Source organism: Neoarius graeffei, chromosome 13 (assembly GCF_027579695.1).
Source record: "Neoarius graeffei isolate fNeoGra1 chromosome 13, fNeoGra1.pri, whole genome shotgun sequence".
Classification (NCBI taxonomy): domain Eukaryota; kingdom Metazoa; phylum Chordata; class Actinopteri; order Siluriformes; family Ariidae; genus Neoarius; species Neoarius graeffei.
Genome location: NC_083581.1, coordinates 30,498,943 through 30,519,221, shown reverse-complemented (window position 1 = coordinate 30,519,221; position 20,279 = coordinate 30,498,943). Strand labels below are relative to the sequence as shown.

Here is a 20,279-nt window from a genome sequence, read left to right as displayed (position 1 = left end):
AATATACATACAGCACACCTAATATTTAGGTAAAATGCCTCTTTGCAAGAGTCACCTTGACCAAACATTTTTGTTTGCCATGAACAAGCTTTTGGCATAATTATGGTTGGATATTTCATGACTCTTCATGGTAGAATTGGTAGAGTTCAATTAATTTTTTTTCTTGGCATGGACTCGACTTCTAAGCACGGTCCATATACATTTTCAAAAGGGTTGAAGTCAGGACTTGTTTTAAGCTTAATGTTAGCCTGCTTTATCCTCCATAACCAGCTCTGATGCATGTTTGGGTTCATCGTCCTGTTGTAACTCCCAAGTCGTGTTCAAGTTTCTGATGGTTTATGCTGAAGAATTCTGAGGTCGTCCTCCTTCTTCATTATTCCAGCCACTTTGTGCAATGAACCAGTTCCTCTGGCAGCAAAACAGCCCCAGTGCATGATGATCCTATCACCACCACCAGCTGGTACAGTGTCCCTCTGTACATGGTGGTCATTGTGGCCAAACAACTTAATCTTTGCCTCATTTGACCAAACAGCTATCCTCCAGAAGGCTTTTTTCTTTGTCCATGTGGTCAGCTTCAAACTTTAGTTCAGCTTGAAGGTGTCAATTTTGGAGCAGGGAGTTATTTCTTGGATAGCAGCCTCTTAGTCCATGTTGATGTAAAACTCACTGAACTGTAGACAGTGATCCATCAGCTTCCAGTTCATGGCAGGGCTGTGCTATGGTGGTTCCCAGGTTGCTCCTGACCATCCAAATCAATTTCCCATCAGCTGAGGGTGACAGTTTGGGTTTTCTTGAAGCAAAATGGCTTGGCAAAGTGATTACATCTCACAATAACTTGCATACAATTGTTTGAACTGATCTTGGAATTTGCAGTTGTTTAGAAATGGCTCCAAGAGACATTCTGGAATTGTGTATATCTGCAATCCTCTTTCTCAGATCTGCACTGAGCTCCTTGGACTTTCCCATTGTATTGTGTGTTGGTCAATCCAATGAGTGCTGTAAACAAACCCTTTTTATGAAGGCACAGAGAAGCTACCAGCTGTAGTCAATCATGATCACTAACAGGAAGTTAAGAGACCTCGGCAAGATAAGAAACATTTTGGAAGCTTCAGCACCTCCGAATTAATAATCTAAGTGAGCATATGTAAATTTGATACTTGTAAGTACAGTAGTACCGTGCCTCACACAGTGAACCAAAATTATGTAGGTGCAATTACGTCATTATATCAGTCTCATAAAATATCAGTTCATTAATTTTACTAATCAATATTTCTATTAATTATTAAATGAATGAATGAATTACTGTAGTGATACACTGGGTCACTGAAGGCAATGTTAATTCTTTGATAGCAGAGGATATCTTCAAGTAATACTGCAGCACAACAAACAAGACAGTTTCTTGTAAATATTTAATTTATTAAAACGACAAACTCAAATGAGAATACTACTGATCAGGTACATTCATTAATACCAGCAGCAGTTTAACAAATCAAGGCACAAAAATGGTGACATGAGGTGATAAGATTAGGTGTGTGTGTGCTTAAAGAATTGTTTGCACACAAAAAAGGTGGGGGAAGAGCCGTAGGCACTCTGTGCGACTGATTAGACAAAAAATTCTCACAAAGGCGCATAAATAACCTTCAGCCCATTCAGGGATCAAACCTGTGATTTCTGGGTTGTAAGCACCATGACCTAACCAGTTAAGATAACTAGCACTTACTTTACTGAAGTTTGAATATTCAGATATGTAGAATTCCCTCCAACTCAGATAACTAGTGGTTTTCCATTGTATTTGGCAAATAGCATACCAGTCCTCTTGAGATAGAACCTCACTGCTCTCACTATCCCATTTTTCCTTAATATAGAGTGACTCTAGTGATTTTCATCCATCCATTATCTGTAGCCACTTATCCTGTTCTACAGGGTCGCAGGCAAGCTGGAGCCTATCCCAGCTGACTATGGGTGAGAGGCAGGTTACACCCTGGACAAGTCGCCAGGTAATCGCAGGGTTGACACAAAGACAACCAACGATTCATACTCACATTTACACCCACAGTCAATTTAGAGCCACCAATTAGCCTAACCTGCATGTCTTTGGACTGTGGGTGAAACCGGAGCACCCGGAGGAAACCCACGCAGACACAGGGAGAACATGCAAACTCCACACAGAAAGGCCCTCGCCAGCCACTGAGCTCAAACCTAGGACCTTCTTGCTGTGAGGCGACAATGCTAACCACTACACTACACCTGACTCTAGTGAGTTCCTACATGAGAAATAGTTGTATATCTTGGATATGGTTTTAGTATTGCATTCAGAGTTGCATGCAGATAGGAAGATATTCATCAGTTCATCTTCTAAATTTGCAATATCTATGTCCTTCTTAAGTTTTTCAAAACAGTGTCGCATTTGGAGGAATCTGTAAAAATCTTCTTGTTCAAGACCATATGCTTCCCTCATAGTCTAGAAGTTCTTCACTGACCCCTTGTGTATCAAAGTGCAATAGGCAGTAATACCATTTTTTGTCCATACCTTAAATCTTTCATCACTTAAATTAGGGAGGAAATCACTGTCAAAGGCACACCATTTCAGTAGTTTGGCTATTTTTCCTATGTTACACAACTTCTGAGTTTGCTTCCAGATTTTAAGGGATAAATTAATGAATGGATTTGCTTTGTCCAGGAGGTGTTTGGTTTGTGCATCATCTGAAATAATCACCTGAATAGGGATCCTTGACATTGCCAGCTCAAGTTCCTTCCACCTGGCAGAATATCCAGGATTACACCAACATATAAGTGGCCTGAGCTGAGCTGCATAGTAATATTCTGACAGGCATGAAAGCCCCATCCCTCCATATTCCTTCTTGAGATGTAAAGATTTGTATTTTATCCTAGGCTTTTTACCATTCCATATGTACCTAGATATGTTTGTCCCATTCTGTAAACTGTTGGGTTGTCACCTCCACAGGTAGTGTTTGAAAAAATATAATAGCCTTGACAGGGGCGGCACGGTGGTGTAGTGGTTAGCACTGTCGCCTCACAGCAAGAAGGTCCTGGGTTCGAGCCCCGGGGCCGGCGAGGGCCTTTCTGTGCGGAGTTTGCATGTTCTCCCTGTGTCCGCGTGGGTGTGCTCCGGTTTCCCCCACAGTCCAAAGACATGCAGGTTAGGTTAACTGGTGACTCTAAATTGACCGTGAATGGTTGTCTGTGTCTATGTGTCAGCCCTGTGATGACCTGGCGACTTGTCCAGGGTGTACCCCGCCTTTCGCCTGTAGTCAGCTGGGATAGGCTCCAGCTTGCCTGCGACCCTGTAGAAGGATAAAGCAGCTAGAGATAATGAATGAATGAATGAATAATAGCCTTGACAAAATATTCATTTTCACCGATTCTACCCTTGAGCTTAAATTTAGGAATGGAATAATTTGCCACCTTCTTACATCACTCCTTATTTTGAAGTTCAGGGGTCCAAAGTTGATGCTAGATAAGGTTGTTAAGTCTTTTGGCAGATATACATCCAAGTATTTTATTGAGTTTGCATCCCATTTTAACTGATATCTTTGGATAATATCTCTAGTGGGTTCATAATTGAAGGCAAGGATCTGTGTTTTAGATACATTAAGCTTATAGCCAGACACCTGGCCATATTCTTCCATACAACACAGTTTAGGTAGAGATTGAGTGGGTTGTTCTAGGTACACCAAAATGTCATCAGCAAATAATGCTAACTTTTGTTCCTCCCCAAAGGTTAAAATCCCTTTGATATTAGGGTTCTGGCGGATACACTGACTGAGGGGCTCAATAAAAATAGCATATAAGAGAGGAGAAACAGCACATCATTGTCTACATCCCCGCTGGAGGGAGGAGGAGTCAGTGAGGTCTCCATTCACTTTAATTCTAGCTATAGGGTTATTATATACAGTGGTGCTTGAAAGTTTGTGAACCCTTTAGAATTTTCTACATTTCTGCATAAATATGACCTAAAACATCAGATTTTCACACAAGGCCTAAAAGTAGATAAAGAGAACCCAGTTAAACAAATGAGACAAAAATAGTATACTTGGTCATTTATTGAGGAAAATTATTCAATATTACATATCTGAGAGTGGCAAAAGTATGTGAACCTCTAGGATTAGCAGTTAATTTGAAGCTGAAATTAGAGTCAGATGTTTTCAATCAATGGGATGACAGTCAGGTGTGAGTGGGCACCCTGTTTTATTTAAAGAACAGGGATCTATCAAAGTCTGATCTTCACAACACGTTTGTGGACGTGTATCATGGCATGAACAAAGGAGATTTCTGAGGACCTCAGAAAAAGCGTTGTTGATGCTCATCAGGCTGGAAAAGGTTGCAAAACCATCTCTAAAGAGTTTGGACTCCACCAATCCACAGTCAGACAGATTGTGTACAAATGGAGGAAATTCAAGACCATTGTTACCCTCCCCAGGAGTGGTCAACCAACAAAGATCACCCCAAGAGCAAGGCATGTAATAGTCAGCGAGGTCACAAAGGACCCCAGGGTAACTTCTAAGCAACTGAAGGCCTCTCTCACATTGGCTAATGTTAATGTTCATGAGTCCACCATCAGGAGAACACTGAACAACAATGGTGCGCATGGCAGGGTTGCAAGGAGAAAGCCACTGCTCTCCAAAAAGAACATTGCTGCTCGTCTGCAGTTTGCTAAAGATCATGTGGACAAGCCAGAAGGCTACTGGAAAAATGTTTTGTGGACGGATGAGACCAAAATAGAACTTTTTGCTTTAAATGAGAAGCATTATATTTGGGGAAAAAACAAAACACTGCATTCCAGCCCAAGAACCTTATCCCATCTGTGAAACGTGGTGGTGGTAGTATCATGGTTTGGGCCTGTTTTGCTGCATCTGGGCCAGGACGGCTTGCCATCATTGATGGAACAATTAATTCTGAATTATACCAGTGAATTCTAAAGGAAAATGTCAGGACATCTGTCCATAGACTGAATTTCAAGAGAAGGTGGGTCACACAGCAAGACAACGCCCATAAGCACCCAAGTCACTCTACCAAAGAATGGTTAAAGAAGAATAAAGTTCATGTTTTGGAATGGCCAAGTCAAAGTCCTGACCTTAATCCAATCAAAATGTTGTGGAAGGACCTGAAGCAAGCAGTTCATGTGAGGAAACCCACGAACATCCCAGAGTTGAAGCTGTTCTGTATGGAGGAATGGGCTAAAATTCCTCCAAGCCAGTGAGCAGGACTGATCAACAGTTACCGGAAACGTTTAGTTGCAGTTATTGCTGCACAAGGGGGTCACACCAGATACTGAAAGCAAAGGTTCACATACTTTTGCCACTCACAGATATGTAATATTGGATAATTTTCCTCAATAAATAAATGACAGAGTATACTATTTTTGTCTCACTTGTTTAACTGGGTTCTCTTTATCTACTTTTTGGACTGGTGTGAAAATCTGATGTTGTTTTAGGTCATATTTATGCAGAAATTTAGAAAATTCTAAAGGATTCACAAACTTTCAAGCACCACTGTAGTGTTTGAATAATTCTAATGAACTTCTCATGAAATCCAAATGCACAGAGAACTTTATATAGATATTTTCATCTAACTGTATCAAACGCTTTTTGGGCACCTAGGCTAATCAAGGCTGATTCTGTCTTATTTTCTGATGTGTCATATTATATGTAGTGTTCTTATGCTGTCCTGTGTTTGTCTTTGTCTTATAAAGCCAGTTTGATCCAAATGCATAATATCTGCCAAGTAGTTTTCCAGTCTCCTTGCAAGTATAGATGTAAATATTCAATAGTCCACATTCAGTACACTTACTGTATAGGTCTTAAATCATCACATTCTTGTCTGTTTTTGCCTTCCTTTGGAATAAGAGAGATGACTGCCTCCCCCCATGAAGGGGGTATTTCTAGCTTTTTTATTAAATCTTCAACAGTAAGGGCACTAACATAACTCTAAGGGCCTTGTACCACTCACAGGTAAAGCCGTCTGAGCCCAGAGAGCTACCTGTCTTGAGTCTTGTAATGGCCAGGATGTACCAAATTCTAGTGTTTTGTTTTAATTAAAGTTGTATGCTGTACAATCATTCTGCCACAGAAAAAGAACAGTTCAAAGAAATTACTGAAAGCCCAAATATTGCCATGACATTCATATCCAAGATGCTATGTCACTGTATGTAAACTTCTGACCACAACTCTGTGTGTGGGGTCAGTACTGTATCCCCAACACTGCATATGCAAATACGAAATGAAACGTGAACTGTGCATACTGTATGACCTCATGCTGATGTGATTGCGCCTGTTACTGAACATGCAACAGTGCAAATAAAGACAAAAAACAACCCAAAGTCCTGCCTGCAGTTTATTCCTTCATCACACTTACAGACATCACTACGCAAACCAAAACACAAGGCCTGTTACAGTAAAAATTATTTTGGCCACAAACCAAAACTAAATGCTGTAAGAAAAATAAAGTAACCAAAAAGTTACAAAGTACCATTTCTGCATAGAGTACATGATCATATTTGTTAGTAATAAAAACAAACACACGATGTCTACTCGAGAAGAGATTACTGAGTGACTACTTCCAGTTACAACAGCACAGTGAAAGATGCAGAGAAAATAACACAGCGTCTTCATCTACAGTTTCACACCTTCATTTAAAAAAAAAAAAAAAAAACATTTACACATCCATAAATAAACTTCCTAATTTTCAAAATGACAACTTATGATCGAGACGTTAATTCACAATTCAAAAGACGTGATGAATTCATGCATTACAGATTGTCTGGTATGTCCAGGTAGAAAGTAGGACAAGAAACAGATCTTTAAAAAAAAAAATTCCTTCCTCCACAGTGCAATCCAAATTTGGTGATACATTTATATATTCATGGCATGATCAAACCCTTCATCTTTTGGAAGGTGTAGAGTCATGATGATGATGTCTGTCGCAAAGCTTTGGATTAAACTCTTTAAAGAAAAAAAGAAGCTGTGATTTGCTTTTGGCAGACCGCTTTGTCTATTCAGTTCCCAAGCTATGGATCACTAGGCACGACTTCATAAGGAGACTTTATCCATCTCCAACCCGTCTCCTTGTAGTATTCGGAATAACATGCAATGCAAATGTACACGGCTCCAGTACCGAGTCTTGGGCCAGCGTGAGGGAATAATCATAACCAGCATGACTCCCACCAGAGTAATGTTTGTACATCAAGGTGTGAATTTTTTTTCCTTTGTAAAAATTTTTGTACTTATAATACTGAACGTATAAATGTCCTTAATAACAACAATAATAAAAAAACTAAAGCATATGAAAAATAATACTAATTTTAACCAAGGCGCCAACATTTATAGTTCAGCCATAGCATTGATGAATTTTGACTCCTTGCTACAGTGATACGGAAGCTCAATCCTGTTCTGCATTTTAGTTAAAGCAGTGCTCTGATCAAACTCCAATAAAATTCACATACACGCACAAACTCACTCACTGAAGGGGAAAGGACAATTACATCACACGAGTGAATGGAAAAATTCAAATAATACAACCAGAGTCCTGTAACGTTCTCTATTAGGCATGTAACGATAAATCATAATACAAAATTTATGACCCTCAATTGAAAAAAAAAAATTTATTATTAGGCTGCATAAGCTTAGTTTTTTTTTTTTATAGCTGTAATTGTGTTGTTTAGACAGCAGAGGGCACAATGATGTACAATCGCAGGAATACACGTCACTTGGCGCATGCGCATTCTGTGCTACGCACTTCTTGGTCTTTTTTTTCCGCGAGTGTTGGCGTTAATTACTAATCTTTTTTTATACATTTTTTTTCTACAAATAATTTTCCAGTATCCTCTTCATTTTTATTGTACTGTCGCTTTCTTTTTTATATATAATGTATGTAGCCTCGAAAAATAAGTCTACCCAGTTAATTCCATTACTTATTATTTACAGGCCCCGGGGCCATATTCTGAGTTTCTTTCTGAATTTGCAGATTTTATCTCAGATCTGGTTATTTCCTTAGACAAAGCTTTAGTTGTCGGAGATTTTAATATTCACTTCGATAACCCAGAAGACCCTTTGAAAACAGCGTTTGTGTCCATTCTAGATTCAGTAGGGATTAATCAGAATGTCATAGGACCGACCCATAATGGTGGTCACACCCTCGATCTAATACTAACATTCGGGTCAAACGTAGAAAATATAGGTCATACTTCTACAGTCTCAAGTTATCAGATCATTATCTCATCTCATTCAAAATATGTCTGAGTAATAATATATGCACCTCACCACGCTACTGTATTAAACGTACATTCATGTCAACTACTGCACAGAGCTTTATAAATGATCTCCCAGAGTTATCAACTTTGATTGGGTCACTGTCAGCCCCTGCAGAACTTGATCAGGCAACTGAATGCTTAGAGTCAACGTTCCGCCATACTTTAGATAATGTAGCTCCTCTTAAATGGAAAATGGTCAGAGACAAAAAAAAATTAGCACCCTGGTATAATTGACACTCGCACTTTAAAACAGACCACTCGAAAATTGGAACGTAAATGGCATCAAACAAAATCGGTAGTGTTCAAATTAGCGTGAAAGGAGAGCTTCCTGAAGTATAGAAAAGCTCTTAGTGCTGCGAGATCAACATATCTCTTCTCCCTAATAGAAGATAACAAAAATAACCCTAGATTCCTATTTAATACTGTGGCAAAATTAACCAGGAATAAGTCCACTATAGACACATGCACACCTGCAGTATGTAGTAGCAACGACTTCATGAATTTTTTTAATGACAAAATTGAGAATATCCGACAAAAAATTCAAACTACTAATTTAAGGTCAGACAATGCAAGTGACCCTGTAGTTAACAATATAACTGTATCAGATCAGCAATTAGAATGTTTTACTCCCCTTAGAGAAACTGAATTACTTTCATTAATCTCCGCATCAAAAGCCTCAACTTGTGTACTAGATCCCTTACCTACACATCTATTCAAACAGATAATACCTGAAGTAATTGAACCGCTTCTAAAAATAATAAATTCTTCTCTTAGGATTGGCTATGCACCCAAATCCTTTAAATTAGCAATTATCAAACCCCTGATTAAAAAACCTGACCTTGATCCCTGTCAGCTGTCCAATTATCGGCCAATATCAAACCTCCCCTTTATCTCCAAGATCCTTGAAAAAGCTGTGGCACAGCAGTTATGCTCATATTTACATAGGAATAACATCCATGAAATGTATCAGTCAGGATTTAGACCTCATCATAGCACAGAGACAGCTTTGGTTAAAGTAGTAAACGACCTACTGTTGGCGTCTGATCAGGGCTGTGTCTCACTGCTTGTGTTGCTTGACCTTAGTGCAGCATTTGATACCACTGATCATTCCATTCTTCTGGATAGACTAGAAAATGTTGTGGGAGTGAAGGGAACGGCCCTCTCCTGGCTCAGCTCTTATTTAACTGATCGCTATCAGTATGTTGATATAAATGGTGATTTTTCTAGATATACTGAGGTAAAGTTTGGTGTTCCACAAGGTTCTGTCTTGGGTCCACTGCTTTTTTCTTTATATACATTACCTCTGGGTGATATTATTCGTAAACATTGTATTAGTTTCCACTGTTATACTGATGACACACAGTTGTATGTTTCTGCAAAACCTGATGAGAGACACCAGCTTAATAGAATTGAGGAACGTGTGAAGGACATTAGACACTGGATGCTTATTAATTTCCTTCTGCTTAACTCTGACAAGACTGAAGTACTTGTGCTAGGACCACATACAGCTAGAAGCAAGTTTTCTGATTCCACAGTAACTCTGGATGGCCTTTCTGTTTCTTCCCGTGCAGCAGTAAAAGACCTCGGAGTGATTATTGACCCCAGTCTTTCATTCTAAACTCACATTGATAACATTACCCGGATAGCTTTCTTTCATCTCAGAAATATTGCTGAGATAAGAAACTTAATGTCACTACATGACGCAGAAAAACTAGTTCATGCTTTTGTTACCTCCAAGTTGGATTATTATAATGCCTTACTGTCTGGATGTTCCAATAAGTGCATAAACATGCTCCAGTTAGTTCAAAATGCAGCAGCAAGAGTCCTTACTAGAACTAGAAAATATGACCACATCACCCCTCTTATCCACACTGCATTGGCTCCCAGTTAAATTTCGTATTGATTATAAAATACTACTATTGACCTTTAAAGCACTAAATGGTCTCGCACCACAGTACCTGAGTGAACTTCTGCTCCTCTAGGAACCGCTACGCCTACTTAGATCAAAAGGTGCAGGCTATCTGCTGGTACCTCATATAGTGAAGGCTACATCAGGGGGCAGAGCCTTTTCTTACAAAGCCCCACAGTTATGGAACAGCCTTCCAAGTAGTGTTCGGGAATCAGACACAGTCTCAGCGTTTAAGTCAAGGCTGAAAACATATCTGTTTAGTCAAGCCTTTTGTTAATGGTGTTTATGAGGTAAAGGAGTAGATCTGGAGGGTCCTCAGACAGTGTGTTTTGGTAAACTGGGATGTATGGATGCTGTCAGTCCCCACTCGCTTGCTGATTCGAGTTTGTTGACGGTGTAGTGGCTGCTGCTTTATGTCCCGGGACTCCCTCATGCCTGTGTTACCTTCTGGCTCTCCCCTTTTAGTTATGCTGTCATAGTTAGTTGCCGGAGTCCCTGCTTGTACTCAGCGCAAAATGTATACTGTTCCTACTTATTCAGGTGACACTGGGCCATACCTAACAACCTGTGTTTTCTCCCCCCCCCCAAAAAAAAAAATCTGTCCCTCTGAGGTACATGTTGGTCCTGGGATCGAGATGCTGGCCTCTTCTGCCCCTCAGACCTGCCTGATCCATCCTGGTGCCGTGTCTGGTTGGAGTCCCATCGCATCGCTCCTGTGGAGGACGGCCCCATGTGGACAGTTGAAAGTCACACCTGGAGGACACCTGGATGCTTTTATGGCTGAGGACTACAGTTGACTTGCTAACTTTAGGACTGCAGTTGAAGAAAATCACAGAACTCCCAAAATGTCAAAAGGCACAACTCCTCTAGTCACTTAACTGTCAGGTTTCGTGAAAAATACTTCCTAATAGTTTCTGAGTTGTGCTCCGCAAACTAAAATGTTTACGGACGGACAGAGCGATAGCTATATCCCCCCCACATTATATTTAATAAAAGTTTACTACGAAAAGGCCGATTTGTTGACCTTCATTTTTCATAAAAGGAATATTTTACTTAATGTGTGTTTAGTCAAAACATGGGTAAAGTATTGTTTTATTTTCTTCATATCAACAAACATTTTTACTTTAACAAAAGGAATACGTTGATAAAGAATAAGAAAATAAATGTTGCATTTTCTAGAAATAAAAAGATTCATTTTTGTTTTTCAAAAATATTGTGAGGAAAATTGAATCATGAACCAGACATTGTGAATGGAATCGAATTGTGAATTGGGTGAGTCGTTACGTGCCTATTCTCTGGATTAGCACATTGTCTACACCGCAGAACGTCATATTACGTCATCAGAACATTATCCCATCCTTATTTGCGATATACAAGGAAATAATGTTGTACGGCTACTGTATTTTATTGACAACCGTATTGAAAATTTGATACGTCAGCCAACCTGCAATAGGACAAAAATAGCGTGGGCAAAAGTAAGTACCCTCTGTGTGTGTCCACGTAAATTATAACAGTCAGCGAGAATTATTATTATTATTAACTGCTAATCATCAAAAATACCTGATTAGCTGATCATCAGGAGGTGTGGCCATGTCTATAAAAACAAAACTCTTGGCAGTCTAGTAGTCTAGAATCAATCTTTCAAACTACAGCATGTTCACACCATGCAATGAAACAAAACCGTATTCTCCCCAGGATTAAAATAAAAGCCATAACTTTTGGGCAGCCCGCCAAAGGCGCGCGGAGGAAGAGTATGAGAGGGGGGTTCCCCCCCTCTTGTTTGGAGAGGGGCTCCCCTGGAAAATTTTGATAAAAGGGAGCCCATTTGTTGGCAAGTGGTGACTTTTAAGAGCATTTTATAGTGGCACTGACACTTTTTACTGTTAATATGGTTGAAAAGGTTGCTACAAGTGGAGGTCTGTGATACGGTGGTTTGCAGCATGGGTTTCACATGAGCAACAAATAAAGTCATCATCTGACAACAATGTAGAATATAATAATGCTGTTTTATTACTGGAACCACTGCCAGAACACCACTAACCAAAAGTTTAAAGGAGTTCTGTTGCAGTTGAAAGGGGGGGGGGTTAAAAAAAAAAACCCCTGAAGACTGCATTTACTGCACAAATGCCACAATCTTGAGTAGCACTTTTATACTTGGGCCTACTTAATACTTCAAACTTCAGTTTCACTTCTTTCCTCTTCTCTTTCTGGATCTTCTGTCCTACTCTCATTTAGCTGTCAAAAATACAAACCCATGGGACGCTGAGCGCCATTCACGCCTTTCTTCGGCATGATTGAAACATGGAGATGTATACCCACCACACAAAAACCATAAACCACGAGCTCGACCACGTACTGAAGCGTCATGGTACCAGTGCAGTAGCAAAATGATCGAGGGTGGTGTTGTGACTGGGGATTTCCCAGAGGTATTTCCAGTCTGCCTGAGTGCATTATTCCAGCAAACCGGCCCAAAACACAGATTTTCCTTGAAAATATGCCCCAAACATCACAAGATAGGAACTGGACACAATTTTCCAGCAAGTGTCGGAGCAAAAAAATAGCATGTCAGCATGAAATTAAGGCGGGTCGGCCCAGAAACGCAAAACCGCTCTGGGAGAACACTGCGAAAGATTCCAGCAGCTTGTGGTTTAGCGATCTCCTGTATCTTAAGAAGAATTCTTAACAAACTGACCCCAAGGCCAGACTGTTTGTCAAAGAAATCATAGGGGTAAGAGCAACATGTAAGCATCTTCAGGCCTTAGTTTGTGAAGAACGCTGAAGTTCATAACTGTAATATCTGAAAAATGCTGATCATAGTTTGCTTTTATGGGAGAGTAGCCAAGAAAGGAAGAGCCTCCGATTACAATGGCTGCTACATTTAAACTAAGCTCATCATGTCTGGAATAATCGCTTTTGGACAGATGAGCTCTACAGTGGAGATGGTTAGTAAAACAAACTAACTTCACATCAAATATTAAGCACTAGGGGTTACACAGATTAGAGAACTAATCCATTCGCTCGTCGCTGATGTGGAGAGCTATACACTTGTCAGAACGATAAAGAAAGGAGGCTAAATTGAGTTTGTTAGCATGAAAATATTTCAGACTAGCCGAATTAAGTCTAAAGTCAACTGTGAGGAAAGCTCTGGGCTTCTGTGCTGCACGCTCTCTCTCTCTCATTTCCAGAATCAACAGTTTCAGCTGAGCAGCATCCAACAGGTCATCCAGGAAGCTGATAGTGCATGTCTTTAAATCATCTAATGACTCACATCTGTTATTTTTCACATAATATTTACGGATGTATTCATTTTCATTGTTAACAATGTAACCTAAATGCATTAAGGTGACTACGGAAACGTGTAGCCTGTTCACTGAAATGTAGTTTGATGCATTCTGTGGGGTGATGATTTGGGTCTTGGAAAACAGGGTTTTGGTGCTAATGGTGATTGTACAAGCTGGAGAAGAATCGGTTGGAGTTGGCTGGTTACTGTTACCCATGTGGCTTCTGCATATTGGCTGACGCATCACTAAATAAATATTAACATGGAGGAGTATTTGTTATCTTTACTTAAACTTAACACCTGGTATCTTGATATAGAAAGTCTCGGGTCATGTACTTGTGATGCAGACAGTCGTAAATATATAAACAGTTATTCCACAAAATCGAGTCGTACATGAGCAGATACCCGACAAGGTGCGTAGCACCAAGCTGGCTATAAGCCATGTATGACAAAAGTGAGTAGAATAACTTTTATTCTATCCACATTTCACTGGATTTTGAGAAAGAGTATTTTTATTTTTTTGCAAATTTGATACATTATACAAAACGTCTGACAAAATCATTTCCGCTTAAAATGTAAACAAACCAGCGAAATGACCTCTGTGTTATCTAGAGACCCGTCGACCCATCTTTGACAGCCAACGGGTAATTTTTTGCAACGACGGGCTTCAAAATTCCTATCTGAGAAAATTACAATGAAACAAAAACAAGCAACGTTAGATGCACTGGCAGATCAAAATAAACGCCAATGGACGAGTGGGGAGCCCGAACATCACAATAAATCTGCATCCCACGTGTGTTTTTCTTTCTCCGGTACAATGTTTACTCTCCCTTATTTCTGAAACGGGATGCGATTTGCTGCTCAGAACTGATCGCGTGCGCCCATTGGCCAACGCACGGCACAGCAACCAACCATAATCCTTGTTTCATACTACAGCCAGGTTCAGCTGTAGCAACAGAATAAAGGTTGGCCTTCATAACCAACTCAGCATCTGTACATTAGACTGCCTTCTTCATCTAAGCTGCGCCAGGATAGCCATTGAGGGCTTCCCATTTGAGGAAGCCACAGAACTTTTCATGCAACCTCATCTGAGACCTATGTGAAATCTTTAATCGGAGATGTCCAGAAGCACCGGTGACCGGCAGTTTTCTCCACCTACAGAGACAGTCTGCACCGGCTACTCAAGCCCAGAAAAAAACAAAAACTTGCCTTTCAAAGTTCAAGCAATTTACGTCGTCTCCACTGCCCATCATTTGCTGCAAATCCAATTATGTCACCACGAAATTGTCTTCGATTCAAGTCATGACCGGAAGCGGCGCTATATTTGTTGATCAATTCTCACGCTTGGATTGGCTGAGCCTGGACCATGCCATAGTGCATGTAGTTATGTTACAGAGCCAGGCAGCGTACATCAGAGGGGAATTGAGAAAGCCAAGCACGTGCGTGCGCACACACATGGAGGGAAATTTCATACATATTTTGCAAGTATTTTACAGGGAAATGGTTAGCATTCGCTGAGAACGCACCAGAAGGCATGTAATTTTCAAAATTTTTTTGGGGGGATAGCCCCCACTAGCATTAGCCGCCTACTACTTTTTTTTTTAAAACCAGCTACTTCAGATATTCTGTAGAATCCTGTCCAATGTTTACACACGCTCAAAACGTTAGCTTCGGCGGTTGGGACAGCCATTACCAATGTATCACACCATGCTAATCAGGATTGCACAATTAGGCACAAAGGCTACATGTGCTATAAAATGGCAAAAAATAAAGAATAGTCAAGTCATTTAAAAACAACAGGGGTTGAGCCAAAGTGCTTCACAAAAAAGTTAGCTAAGGAATCTTAACATGGGCAATAACACCATATATTTACACAAGATTATGTGTGGTTATTGGTGGCACAACAACAACAAAAATAAGTAAGTAAATAAAATAAAACCAGATGTCAGTCTGAATTAAAAACAAGCGAGACAAAATAGGTCTTAAGATTGGATTTAAAAGAGGTAATTGTAGGGGAGGATCTGATGTGTGGAGGGAGGGTATTCCAAAGCTTTGGAGCAGCTACAGAGAAAGCTCGGTCACCATGGGTTTTGAGGCGTGAATGTGGGATGGTAAGGAGTGATTGATTTTGTGACCTGAGTGACCTGGGTGCAGAAGTTCAGAAATGTATGGTGGGGCTAAACCATTAAGGGCTTTAAAAACAAAAAGTAAAATTTTAAACTCAATTCTGAATTTAACTGGAAGCCAGTGGAGCTGAGCTAAAATCGGCGTAATGTGTTCCCTCTTTTTTGTGTTGGTAAGGAGCCTGGCAGCAGCATTCTGTACAAGCTGGAGTTTGTTGAGATTTGATTGTGACACACCTATGTACAGCAGTGGCGGCTGGTAGTCTTTCAAACAGGAGGCTGGTCGGTTACGATATTTCCAGATTTTAAAAGAAAAAAACGCATCAATTTTGCCCATACTCTTGCCTCTGATCTGGCTGATTGTTGGCAGGGTCACAAACTGTGAAATAACATGTTCTTTTGGCCCATTAGCCTACTGTCCAATATACATGATGGTGGTGTTGGGGGGGGGGTATATTTTAACATTTTATATTTTAAAATTGTGGCATGTTGTTTAAAAATTGATTATTGAAAGCAGCTCTTTGTCAGGAACCTCAGCAGTAACAGCAGAGTGTTCTGGAATAGGCACAAGCACTGACCTCGGGGAGCCAAACATAGAGCTGGGTGCGACACATTTCATTCAATGACACTTTCCCTATATTTTACTTATTTTGACTGAGAAATGTTTTATTGACAATTTTGATAACCCTTCACTTTTAATCCAGGTCTGTAGTATGAAATGTTCTCGGCTGTGTTTTTGTTTAAAAATGTTTTCCAAATTGTAGCTGTGTTTAATTCATATCCAGAAAAATATATACTCCAATATAATATACTCAGCATAAACATTTTAAATAGATTCTATATTTTTGGTCCATCCATGACATATTACTAAAGTAGCCTATTTACTGTTGTTGATGTGGGTCACTTGCTGTTAGCCAATTCACTTTCTCGTACCAGGAGAGCTGAAAGGAACGAGTATTATTCCCTACCTTTTTCACCAAGTCAATTTGAGGCGTTGGTCTACCCTGCTCTTTAATTTTAATTTTTTCCTCGAAAGGAAGACTGGCAAATGGCTTCGCCAAAATTAAATCAGCAATGCTTGGCATCCGTGCACAGCTTTCTTGCTAGCTGACTAGCCCCCTCAAGTTCAAGTTCAGTCACTCAAATAAACAAAATTTCTGGAACTAAGATAGCAAACTTGACAACACTACACTTTATTTACAATGAAAATATATACAAACTAAAAAAAGCTGGTAGAAACCGTATGTAATGAATGAAACCGAAATGTAAGCTGATCTCTTAGAATACACCACAGCACTTGCGAATCCGCATGGGACTGAACTGAAATTCACCGCTGCCTGTCTATATTTGAAACGAGCTGTCAATCAAAGAAAATATCTGGCCGCTTTCACCAAATCACCAGTCTCCTCGCGGAAACTGCCACGTCCCTCCCACTGTGAGGCTCGGAGCCCGTGGGCGGGCATTTTCGCAGTATTTGTCCAATAACCATCTTGCATTTTGAGATTGAAAAGTGCATAGCTCACAAATGCCATTGAAGTCCACTGAGGCTGGGCTGCATCGCGCTGTCACGAGGGGGAAAAACTCACGCACACATTAGGCGAACTGGGGAAAATTATAACGTAATGATTTCGCACTGTAGTTGGGTTGAGCACATATATTTCTATGATTCTGGATCTGAAATAGCAATGTTATAAGGTCGGCTACAACATAAGCCTAGCGCAATTCATCCTACACGATGTTCGTCATTTTTAGAGGAGGCTGAGCCTCCCTCGTTGTCTTAGAGCAATCGCCCGTGATGTACAGGGAATTACAGTAGTCTAAACGGGAGGAGATGAATGCATGGATGACTGTTTCAAGGTCTGTTGGGGATAGAATGGGTTTCAGCTTGGCTATGGTTCTTAATTGATAGAAGCTGCCTTTAACCACGCTACTGACTTGCTTGTTGAAATTTAAGGAGCTGTCTAGTAAAACGCCCAGATTTCTGACTACGCTATGTAGGTTTGACGAATGAGGACCAAGTGCATTACCAAGGCTAGCAACAGAGGAGGAGGAGCCAAATAGAATGATTTCAGTTTTGCTTTCATTAAAGTTGCAAAAAGTTGCGTGCCATCCAAGATTTAATATCCTCAAGACAGCTAAACAGTTTGTTGAGGGTGGAAGTGCAATTTGGAATGAAGGGAAGGTAGAGTTGTGTATCATCGGCATAGCAGTGATATTGAATGTTATGCTTCTCGAGGATAGAGCCCAGGGGCAGCATGTAAAGGGAGAAAAGCAGGGGGCCTAGAATGGATCCTTGGGGGACACCATATTTACTTGCAGCAGTGGAGGAAGACTGGCTGCCTACTTTAACACAAAAGGTTCTATCCTCCAAATAGGATCTAAACCAGTTCAGGACTGGGCCTTGCAGTCCTACTTTGTCATGTTGGTGAGCCAACAGAATATTGTGGTCTATAGTGTCAAATGCAGCACTCAGGTCAAGCAGGAGAAGGATGGCACATGAACCAGAGTCTACGGCGAGCAAGACGTCATTATCTTAAAAACAATATTCTTGAAATGATTTGAGTTGACCGATTCCTTTTTCAGAAATTCGCTACCGAAATCACCTCATCTTAAGAGCTTCTCCCAACTGCTTTTTCATGCCAAGATTGCACCAGAGGACCCCAAATTTGTGTCAATATTTGAAATTTTCCTGGGGGAGCATGCCCCCGGACCCCACTCACACACTTCTCCATTTCTAGATAATACTTTGGAAATGACAGTAGCAATTTGTGAAAAATGCTATAATAATAATAATAATAATGCTAATTATTGAAAAAAGATAAAATGTATCAAATCCTTTTTTTTTTGCATTTTTGGAGTTTTGTTTTTGAGTAGTGTTTATTTCATCCTCGGCTGGTTCAGCAACAGCTCTGCCATTTTGTTTTCCTCTACTCACGGTATATGAGCTGATATCCTAGTAGTAGAGTAGCCAATCAGAGCACCCGATTGCTCATATCCAATGAATGTAGGTAGAATACACGTTTTTAACATGTATATGCATTTTTATTAAAGCATCACAGCGCTTTTATCTAATTACTTCCAGCTTTTCTGAAGTATTATTCTGAACTAGTGTACATCATGCAGTTCAGTGCTTTTCATTTCATTTAATTTTAATGCTGATATTAGGAGTAGTGTAGCGAGAAATATGTTGGTGTCAGCACAAATCCCAGACACATCTGGCCAAAGCATAACGGAAATGAATTTAAAGAGGCAAGCAAGGAGAGAAGAAGGAACTGTCTGTTCATGTTCCTCGCTCTCCGATGAGGTGAATATGGTAAAGTGTGCATTTAGTATCGAGTTCAACAGTAACATCAGTGTGCCTGGTTCACCTCCCGATTGCGATGGTTCTGGTTAAGCTCGTTGTTGAGCTCTTGAAGAGCCTGGTGGTGGCGATGGGGACGGTGCAAGTGCAAGTAGGTGTCGTCTACCTCGGGTATGTCGACCGGCACAAGGGGCATGAACTGGCGGAAGATACTCACACTTCCATGCCAGAAGGTGGGCTGGGGAAGGCGGCCGGCCAGGCTCCATGAACGAGCGCCGGGGTCGTACACCTCAACCACATCAGACAGCTCAAATGTGTTGTCATAGCCACCAGACACATAGAGGCGTCCTCCCAGAACTGCCACGCTACCACCCACATGTACCTGAGGAAAAGATGAGTTGAGTGTTTAATTCCTATAGCAATGTCGCTGGATTTGGAAATTAATAACCCCTTGTAGAAATAAGCATTTTTGATTATGAAGACCACGACATGTAGAACTGAGAACATAGGCTAGACAGCCAAGCCTCTGTGAAAAACTCTGCTCCCAAACTTCCCTTCATAATGTATACAAAAGGTCCAATCAATTCTACATCCTTATGATACATGATGACGCAACAAACATCTCCAAGATACTCAAACTCCAAGAAGTCTGAGAAATACTTATGACTAAGATGTGTTTGGAAAAGTTGAGAACCAGAAATGACCTAAATCATCTGCTAATTTAGATAACCCAATAAGAAGTTATAAGTAAATGCCATATATACAGTAGATATAAAAAGTGTATACACCCCATTAAAATGATAGGTTTTTCTGATGTAAAGAGACCATGATAAATAATTTCACAACTTTTCCCACCTTTAGTGTGACCTATAACCTGTACATTTCAATTGAAAAACAAACAAATCTGTTACAGGGCTCGACATTAACGGTTGTCCGCTTGTCCAGGACAAGTGATACTTTGTCAGACAAGTTCGTCTCAGTTACTTGTCCAATCGGACAAGTGCCAAAATACGCCGATATTCAGGTTACATATCAAATTTATCAGTTTATTCATGTGATTTCCGAAGCATCTCACTCAACATATTTTGATGAATCGCCGGATGTTTCTATTCAGAAAGAGCGATGTGCGCAAGCGCAATATTTCACTTGCGAAACCAGCCAATACCGCTTCATGTATTTGAGCTGAAAAGTAAACGGTCGTTTATGATTGGTTTTAATCACAGACATCCCAAGTCTCCCGGAAGTTCCGGGAGTCTCCCACATATTGATAGTGGCTCCCTGATGCCCGCAAATTGGATAATATCTCCTGAAATCTAGAGCAAGCGAGTAAGAGCGTGTACGCGAAACATTAATGTCTGCATCGCACATATGACGGAGTGCGCGAGAGAGAGACTGCG

At 40.4% G+C, this 20,279-nt stretch overlaps 1 protein-coding gene across 3 annotated transcripts in view; it reads right to left on the bottom strand.

Moving 5' to 3' along the window:
- Positions 1 to 6,341: 6,341 nt before the first annotated feature.
- Positions 6,342 to 20,279, bottom strand: part of klhl21 (kelch-like family member 21) — a 55,763-nt gene continuing 41,825 nt past the window's right edge. For 2 of the 3 annotated variants that reach the window (XM_060937501.1, XM_060937502.1), the window contains exon 5: positions 6,342 to 19,264. In XM_060937501.1, the coding sequence (XP_060793484.1) occupies positions 18,932 to 19,264 (333 nt within the window). In that variant the 3' untranslated portion in view covers positions 6,342 to 18,931. The remainder of the gene's footprint in view (positions 19,265 to 20,279) is intronic. The other variant, XM_060937503.1, reaches the window with a different exon arrangement.